The following is a 9,817-nucleotide window of genomic DNA, read 5'->3' as shown; positions in this document are numbered from 1 at the left end:
CGCCCCACCTCGTGTATGCTGCCTTCACGTGCTAGTCGGAAGATCCTACTTCGCACTTGTGAAGCCGGAATTACGAGAATGTCATGTTCAAATGCTGTTGTCGGGAACTGTGGACAAGATAATGTCAGCTAATGTAATTACTTTGTGATTATAGATTATAGTCAATTTGTAATGATGGGCCGATACATAACATTGGTCTATATCAAGTTAAGTATACATAGATTATATATTTTAAATATGTACACACGCAGCTAATACGTTCTGCTCAACCCAACGAGGGAACTCGGGTATCACAATTAGCTCCGAGTTTCCCCACTCGTAATTACGACTTGAGGGGACGTTCATGTGCAATTCCCATGTCGGCAAGTCATATTTACCATAATTCAGATACCACACGAAGGCAGCACTAGTCACACTCTGCGTTGTTTGTTAGTTTTTTAATTACTCATTATCCGTTATCCTAATTATTGATTAACACTACAGTTATGCAAGTAATAACCCCCATTTATATTCTCACTGACTACGTCATGGTGTCGGATACAAATCCATCCATGAGAAGAAAAGCCGAGGGTGGCCAGCAGATGTCGCCATTTCCTGCTGTGTCAAACGCTTGGGAACAGTTAACTGTATTCAACACAACTACTACAAAGTGGTTAACTAGTTTGATAGGTCTTAACAATATAACATATCACCATCACCATTACATTATGAATGGATGGAGATGGTGGAAGTTGCACCGGTATCGTCGCTATGTGTCTGACTAGCATATGCTAACTGACGTGCCTACCCTGCATTTTGATTGGCTAAGAAACCTCTAACCCCAACCCCGACCCTAACCCTAACCCCAACCCAGCCCAGCCCAACCATAACCCTAACCCCAATTTTCCCATTTCTGCTTATATCGCGGGAACGAAGGGTCTTAGAGACTCAGGAGTGGGTGGTGTCCGGCCTCTTTAGCCCGTGTCTCTACGACTTACCCTTTCGGAGATACAGCCAAAATTAAAAAATGAATCAACCCTCACTACATTTCTGCTTGTATCTCGGGAACGGAGGGTCGTAGAGACTTGGGAGTTGGTGGATTCTGACCTAAGCCGACCCTTCTGAACACACCAGTATTTAGCCCGTGTCTCTATGACTTACCATTCCGGAGATACAGCCAAAACAACTTAACATGTCTTACACAAGTCATATGTATTCCTCTTGGAGAAACAAAGTGTTACAAAATCCGTATGAAAAATATACCATATGTTTATATTATAAGTATATTAGAGTAATATCTTTTGTAATCTGTATATGCTCAAGTGGAGAGTGACTGCTGAGTTTCCTTAAGCTTCAAAGACATTTCCTGAAATAGTTTTGAAGTTTGGAGAAATGTTTTATTTTATTAAAATATTGTCAGTCTCACCATATCAGAGATTGGTTGCCTCATCTTACACATCAACACATTTCCACTGCAGTAATTACATTTTCTTGTTGTACCAGGTGTATATAAAACAAGTGGGATCTTGGTGACCTGCAACCTGTTGTAAACTGAATGAATCAAGAATGTATGTGTATATGTATTTTGATGCATTAAAAATGAAGCATCAGCATCTATATTAGTGTCAACATCTATAATGTCACTAGGCTCGTTCTAGATTAACTGCGCCTCGCCTGGAAAGCAGACGAGAGCAGGCGGAGCCTAAAAGCTGCGCTCCAGTCGGACACTTTCAATCATAGATAAATATAAGTAGATGGCGCAAGGCGGTGTCATCAATTTCTGTCACGCCCAGCTCTGGAACGTTCTGCCCCGCCTCCAGACAGGGAAGCACCAATCACACCGGGGAACAAATGAAGCCAACCAATGGTTTTACGATACGAAGGGCAAAGATACGATTGAAAACCAATCAGATAGAAGTGTACTCGAGTGGTGGTACACTTCAGGCGAAACCCCATGGTGAACAAAAGACTCAACACAAGTATTTTCCACTTGTGAATAATATATGCCTACTGTATATTACTACGTTTGACCTGATAAGCAGCTGGATCTCAGGTAATGACAAGCAAAGTCGAGTCGTGTTGAGGTCGATTCCAGTCCTGGTTCCTGTTGAGTACATCTGGGCTACAATAGCTGGTTTTGTGACATTAATGTACAGAATACATGTATTTTCTTTTATCAACAGAAATTCATATTGCTGCAGTTTTTTTTAGAGGAATGATCAGTATGAGCTATCATTTATAAATCCTCAATTTATAAATGTCTTTTTTTTAATCATGGACATATTTCTGTGGACAAAAGTATTCATTGAGCACAGATAACAGACCAGAGCATGTATGGGCAGAAAAGAGGAGATCAAAGAAAGCCGAGAGCTCCAGCCAAACACTAGTCTGGGAGGAGCAGAGGGGGGCTGAGACATGCCCACAGTCCCACAGCGAAGATTTACATTCCGATGGTTGTTGATGGAGATGAAGTCACACCTCATCTGCAGGTCATGCTCTTACATTTGTGGCAGCTACATCATTAAGCAGACATCTGTGCCTGACACGGTTTCTCAGTCTGAGGTTCACGTTGAGGCCTGAGCTTACAAAGCTCTTAGTTTGTATCATTATAGCAGAGAGCAAACATCTGGTAAGTTGTTTATTTTGTGAACTTACAGTATTATTATATCACTAGAAGGTATCCTAATGTTGGTTTCACATAGTAAATGCAGACGTTGCCACTAGAACTCAATAACCTGTCTAAATAGTTGTTCTCCAATGCTCTCTGCTTGTAATAAGCACAATGCACATCTCTTTCAATAGAATACATGATGACCACTCAACAAATGCAAATTATACCTGCTGTGTTAGCATACACCTATTAGTTTGTACCCACAGTATTTGCATTAGGAAACCAGCTCAGGCACACAAAACCTGGGATCCGGTTAGAACAAGTGTTCGCACTGTTGTCTTACAAACGTCTTATTCATTACACGTAACAAATGTGTGATGTAAATCTCGGGAAATTCTCACATTTTTCCAGGGGTGTAATGTTAACACTATTAAATTTGGACAACTTGGAATTTACTCTCTCAAACTCACCAACTCTCTTTGATACCCTATTGGTAGAATAGAACTGTGACATGTATTTTACAGGAATATATTTGTAAATAAAAAAAATCAACACTGGTTCTGGTTCTAGGAACTTGTGATGGGCGTTTTTCACTAGGTTAATTTACAGCATTATATAGATCAGTTAATCATGAAAATAATCAACAGAGTAATAGATGATGAAAATAACAGTGCACAAGCAGAAACGCAGTACAAGTAGTTAAAATGTGTCAAAATCACATTACATTGCCAAAGACAGGTAAAGCCAGAAGCAGGTTTTGCATGCATTAAAATTCTGTCTACACAGTAATGCATCAGTAATCAATAATATAATAATATACTAATCTGACACAGGCCATGACACCTAACTGCTACTTTTAATTAGGGCTGCATTTTCCATTATCAATTAATCGGACAATTGTTTTCTTTGGTATTCTAATAATCATTTCTCTCTCTATGAAATGACAGGAAATGCTAATTACTTACCAAAAGTCTTGTCAACCAAAGATATTCAGTTATGAACTGAAAGATGTTTTGACATATAATGACAAAGACGAGCAGCAGATTCTCACATTTAAAGATGTTTTTTAAGGAAGGATTTCCTTTGGGATTAATAATGTTTTGTTTTAGCTTAAATTACTTTTGACACCTCTAATGTTTTTGCATTAATAATAATAATAATAATAATAATAATAATAATAATAATAATAATAATATGATATGGCAATTCCCCTCAAATGCATTACATCTAAAAGTAACGAGTCTGTATGTAAAACAATGGGGAAAATGTAAGGAATAGTCAAATATTGCCATAAAAATAAATACTCGATTAAAGTACAGTAAGGAAGGAACGTAATTGGTTCTCTGCTGAACGTTAGCCCACGTGACGTTGAAACAAAGGCCCTACGTGAAGGTGGGAAAGGGGCGTGGCCGCTGGGAGCGTGCACGCTCGTTCACGGTTTGGTCGGTTGGCGGAGGATGGGAGAGAGAGCTGCAGAGAGCGAGAGGGAGGGAGGGAGAGAGGGGAGGAACTAGTGGAGGAAAAAAAGTTAAAGTAAAAATGGCTTCCTTGTCTTTGGAGTCTACAGAACAATCTGAGAGCAGCCCAGAGGAGCCCACGGCCTCGGAGTCCAAAGAAGAGAAAGATCCGGTGCACATTTCGGAACAGTTACTCCAAAGTTTCCAAAAGTCGGCTCTGAGTTTTTCCACTGACCAAGTAGCATGTCTGTGCGAGGCCCTTCTGCAGGCGGGCAATGTGGATCGCCTGTGGAGATTTCTATCCACCATACCTCCTTCGTCCGAGCTGCTACGTGGCAACGAGACCCTGCTGAAGGCCCAGGCACTGGTGGCTTTCCACCGGGACGAGTTCAAGGAGCTGTACGGCATCCTGGAGAGCTACGACTTCCACCAGTCTAACCACGGGTTCCTGCAGGACCTGTACCTGAAAGCCCGCTACAAGGAGGCGGAGAGGTCCCGGGGCCGCAGCCTGGGCGCAGTGGACAAATACCGGCTCCGGAAGAAGTTCCCCCTACCCAAAACCATCTGGGACGGAGAGGAGACGGTGTACTGCTTCAAGGAGAAGTCCAGGAACGCCCTGAAGGAGTGCTACAAGAGCAACAGGTACCCGACCCCGGACGAGAAGAAGAACCTGGCCAAAGTCACCGGACTGTCCCTCACACAGGTCAGCAACTGGTTCAAGAACCGCAGGCAGAGGGACAGGACCCCGTCCGGGACCCACAGCAAAAGGCAAGACCCACAACACTGGAAACACATTAAACCACACACACGTCACGTCTTTGTGGCGCGAGTTGGCTGAAATTCAACGATTCAATCCAACAGTCCCACCCAGGGGGGCAGCAGCCCCGAACGCCCTGCTGCCTATTTGAGGGCTGCTCGTTCGTTTGTGTTGCGTTTTTATGACGTGAACAGACACAACCTGACCAAACCTGCACGGTAAACAAAGAGCAGCAGGGCAACACGGGGCAGCACAATGAAGCTTATGTACACATCACGCTGCAGAGCAACACCACTAACAACTAAAACACATTGCAACAAGTGGGGAGATGGACAGCTGACTTCTGACAGCACTACAGCCACACAGGTCTGAGAGGAGCATGTTGCTTTGTTATGAAATGTGAGATCCAGGCGCCCACCATGGCTCAGGTTTCCTGAAACCCTGCACCGCTGCCCGGGGCCTGCAGGGTGGCCGAGGCTAGAGAGTAGAGGAGCTTTAAACCAGATCCTCTTCGGTGGCTTTCACAAGGGCTGAAATCTCAGAGTTTACAGGACGCAAAGTGTGAGGAGATAAGGGAGACTTATCTTATCAGATGGTTTGTGGTGGTCTGGCAGACAATCAGTATGGTTGACCAGGACTGCTGTTAGTTGTAACACACATGAACGAGTGCAGGCCCTAAAAGAGTCTCCAGGAATCTGATCCAGCTTGGTCTAAACAGAGAGAGTTCTGTATGTAGACCAGCCGAGGTCAAAGGGCGAGAAGGGTTAATAATAGTAGAATAGCATTAATAAATCACCCATAAATAAGTGCATGGATACATATTTTGATTTATGTTGAGTTAGGTGAGCAGACTATTTTGCATTTCAAAGTTAAGTTAAGCTTATCCTTAAATTGTTTGCCTCTAAAATGAATCTTATCATGAAAATGTCATTGTGAAGTAGATATTTATTGATTTAATTGTATTACAGAGCAGCTGTGTGACTGGAGTCTGGCTTTCTCAGTCTAATGGATCACAAACTACATGCCAAGTGTTCCCGTGTGTTTAGCACTAATGAAGCACACACCTTTCCCTGTTATTTGACTCATTTATTTGTTCTCCGTTCCAGCGAGTCTGATGGAAACCACAGCACGGACGACGAGGCGAGCCCCATGGACGACGCCCCCGACAAACCGGAGGAGGCCGCCGGCTCCACTCCGTCCATCATCTCCCTCTCTGCCGTCCCCTGTAGCCCCGGAGGCCAGCTCATCCTCAACGGGTCCGGCGGCTTCCTCACAGCCTCTCAGTCCTTACTGCTCAATGGAAACTCCCTGATCTCCAGTTCTGGTGCTGGCGTCATCATTAATGGGCTAAGCTTGGGCGATTGCCAGGCAGTCACGCTGAGTCCCGTTGCAACCAACTCTCCTTTGATACTGAACGGGGCTCAGGTAATAACCAAGCAGCAGCCAGCCGCTTCTATGGCACCGCAGGAGGTTTCAGTGATGGAGGCCAAGCCGGGCAGCCTTCCAGCTGTTCTTAGCATGAACACCGCACCGGTCTCACACCATCCATCCATCATCTCTCTCCCGCTGCAAACCAAAACAGACCGCGACAATGCAATGGATTTCATCAGCGCCCCTGACTCAGAGGGCCAGACAGTATCTTCATCCTCCTCTTTATCCCCTTCCTCACCAACTGTGTCCTCGCCAACCAGGCTGTCCTCACTAGTCTTAACACAAAACGCCCAACGCCAGGAGTCTCTCCTCCTGCCGGCCTCCATGGCGTCTGCAGCCATGGCGATCTCCAGTTCTGGCGTGCCTCTCTCCACTCAGCAAGGGGAGTACGTCGTCTTCGCCACCGCCGGCTCCCACTTAAACCCTTCCAGCTCCATCTTTTCCTCCAGCAACTCCAGCCCTCAGGTCTTCTCTCTGCCCCAGGTTGTGCCCTCCATCCAAGGTATACCAGTATCCCAGCTGGTCCAGCACTCCTCTGGAGCCCAGGTGTCCCAGTGCCCTCAGCTGGTCCCAGTATCCCCCCTCACCTCGCCAGCTCCTCAGTTCCAAACCCAGACAAGCAACAGACTGATGCAGCAGGACGCCGAAGGTGTCACGACCGTCGTCTCTTTGTCATCGCTGAACAATCAGCCCCCGCAGCGAACGGTGCAGCAGCTGGGGGACCAAAGCATAAACTCCCCACCAGGCAAAATCCAGGTCCCGCAGCTTATTTCAATCTCTTCGCCGACACAAGTAGTCCCAGTCCCCCAGGCCAAAGGCACCACACCGGCACAGTTAGTCCCCCTCTCCATGCCTCAGCTGGTCCCCGTCTCCCCCATGCAAACGTCTTCCACCATCTCTTTCCCCCAAGTGGTACCCGCCAGTCCTTCTCTCTCCATGCCGTCTGCTGGGGTGCCCTTACAGATCCTGACTTCAGCTCCTGCACAGGGTCCTCTCAGGATAAACCAGCTGAGGCCCATTCAGAGTGTGGGTCCCCCAACCAGTGTGGCCCCTAGTGTGCAGCTACTCAACTCTGGGATCATTCAGCTGCCCTCTGGTCCTCCAGGTACGCTGAATTCATTGGTGTATAAATGTGGGAGGCAGAACTGAAACTATTTATCCACAAACCGAAAATGAATCAACTGTTCTCAATTAATCAGTTATTTGTTTGGTTTGGAAAATGTTAGAAAAGAACAAAAATGCTCTTCAAAGTTTGTATGCCCACGTTGTTGGTTACTTCTTTTATTCTAGCATCACTCCAATACCAACTCATATATTGAGTTTACTTTCAGATTAGCCAAAGAAATGCAGAAAACCCTCACAACTGATGAGCTCTACAGAATATTTATATTATTTCTTTAAAAAAGGCCACATAGTGGCCAATTAATCTGTCAATGACACATGTTTTAGCTCGAATATTAACATAATGTTTGTCAATCATGTTTTAGTATTAGTACAGAAGGCTATTTTATGAACACAATGCCTAAATAGTTGTTGTTTTATATTAGCTGTAACAACTGTAAATTAAGAAAGTAAAGGGAAAAAAAATAAATGTAATACACACAGCATTCATTTTTTTAAATTGAAGTAATCAGAATACAAAGACATTATTTTTCCCCCTTATAGCAGATTTTCATACTAAGTTCTGGTCTGAAAATGAATTAGTTGACTCATGTATGACGGTGCAACATCTCATTCTGCTGTGCTTCTTGTTCGGATGTTGTTCCTCGGTCTTGATGCTGACACCTTATCATTTTTCACCGCCGTAGGTAACCTCCTCCTCGGTGGAGGCCCCTACCTGAGTGTCCAGCAAGGCAAGCTGATTCTGACCATCCCAGCAGGCATTCAACTGGCCAGTTTGCCCCTGAAACCGGTCCCCGAGGCTTCACCCATCTCTGCTAATGGATTGAGTCCCCTTCTCACCGCCTGCACCCCTCCTCTGGTCTCAACCACCTCAGGCCTGACCCCCATCGGCCTCGCATCATCTCCCCTGAACTTCATCAACTCGTCTCCACCGTACTGCGCTCCAGAGACTGGGACACCTGCCGCCCCCTCCCTTCATGTGCTGGACCATTCGGTCACCCCGACAACGGCCAACACTCTCACCCCAGAAAGTATGCTTACCCTGAGTCCCATGTACAGTGGGGTGACACCCCACACCCAGCTGTCCCAACCAGCCTGGAGCCCCGTGCCCCTCTCCACGTCAGCTAGTCTAACTCTGTTTGATGTCCGCGGCAAGGGGGAGCTCCCTGTAGACCCGGCGTTGTTAGGTCTACCTGGAGGAGAGTCGCTGCTCCTGGGAAGCCCCTCGCCAGAGCAGGACGTGGATGCCCACTCTGCACTGGGGAACCCGGAGGAGATGGACGGGGACTCCAAGATCCTTACTCAGCTCCAGTCCGTCCCCGTGGACGATGACCTTGGCTTGTAGTCTGTTTACCGAGATGGTCGGCAACCCAATGTCTCTAAAAACAAAAACGTTGAAACACACATTTGGTTGCTATTATTCCACATTTTTTACAATACGTTCAGGTTCTGACATGTACAACAAGGATGCTCTCTTAGTCAGGCCTGATCCCATCATGGTCTACGCTGGCACTTTTCAGATGAACCCTCTGCAGCTCGATGTCACATGGATGGGCAGGGTTATATGGGACGCTCTCATGCGTCTCAGAGGTTGTTTTTTTTTGTTTTTTTACTAAAAGCCGTACGTGCCTTATCTGTTTTTATCAGATGCAGACAGAAGAACGGACACAGATTTGTCTGCTTGGTTACAGGTCCATGTTTTTTTTTTTTTAAAGAAGAAAATACTATATTTCGCATTGTCTATTCTCTCGGCTCTTCTTCACTGTCTTGTGGACTACAGACCAAGTACAGCCGTGCTATGGAAAGCTGTCTCTGGTTTGCGCTGGCAGCAGAAGGGGTTCTTTGTGGCTCGACCACAGTAACTGTACACCAGACTATCTGGCAAAGGCATCTAAGCTGGAAATAGTTGTTTCGCCTGCCTGTCCAGAACTCAAGAGATTCAGGATTTATTCTACCAACACTCCAGGAATACGGTGGAGATTATACTCTTCACAAACAGAACTTTGTTGAGATGGTTGCGTTTTATGTGAAACCGTTATTACATCATAGCTTCAAGGGCTATACAGCAGTATTCTACAACTACTCAGTTACTGAAGTCAAGGAGGAAACGTGCTGCCAAACTGCATTTTATCAGCACGCTGGTATAAAAGGACTTTCTGCAGTTTTCCAATGAGGATGCTGCCCTCTATTAGGAAACTATAAACAAAGGAAATAAAAGGGTCTGTACTCTATGCAATGCATGTTTAGTTCTTCAAAGGAGACACTATGTGGCTGAGTTGAAAAAGCCAGTACACTTTGGGAGATGAGGAAAAAGCTTTTTAAAATACGGAAATTTTAAATGAAGTATGACACTAAAGCATTTGCTGTGATCCCACGTCGTGATATTTGTTGTTGAATTTATCCAAAATACGTTTGTTGATATAGATAAGTGCCTTATTTTATGTTTTTTGTTTCGCTATA

The 9,817-nt window shown here is 45.3% G+C and overlaps 1 protein-coding gene across 1 annotated transcript; it reads left to right on the top strand.

Annotated features, from left to right (window-relative positions):
• Positions 1 to 3,858: 3,858 nt before the first annotated feature.
• On the top strand, positions 3,859 to 9,806 carry six5 (SIX homeobox 5). The gene is made up of 3 exons (XM_084020392.1): positions 3,859 to 4,815; positions 5,911 to 7,340; positions 8,044 to 9,806. Exons 1-3 carry the CDS (start codon positions 4,130 to 4,132, stop codon positions 8,700 to 8,702), a joined length of 2,775 nt encoding a protein of 924 aa, XP_083876518.1. The 5' UTR covers positions 3,859 to 4,129; the 3' UTR covers positions 8,703 to 9,806.
• Positions 9,807 to 9,817: the final 11 nt, after the last annotated feature.

Source organism: Eutrigla gurnardus (assembly GCF_963514095.1).
Source record: "Eutrigla gurnardus genome assembly, chromosome: 10".
NCBI classification, from domain to species: Eukaryota; Metazoa; Chordata; class Actinopteri; order Perciformes; family Triglidae; genus Eutrigla; species Eutrigla gurnardus.
Note: the sequence above shows the minus strand (reverse complement) of the source record. Positions and strands in the feature narration are given on the sequence as shown.

Bases quoted from the DNA above. Each gene is read 5' to 3' on its own strand.
- six5 (XM_084020392.1), top strand. From the start codon at position 4,130: ATGGCTTCCTTGTCTTTGGAGTCTACAGAACAATCTGAGAGCAGCCCA. The intron at 4,816-5,910 runs GCAAGACCCACA...TCTCCGTTCCAG, and splicing joins TCCGGGACCCACAGCAAAAG to CGAGTCTGATGGAAACCACA. The intron at 7,341-8,043 runs GTACGCTGAATT...TCACCGCCGTAG, and splicing joins GCTGCCCTCTGGTCCTCCAG to GTAACCTCCTCCTCGGTGGA.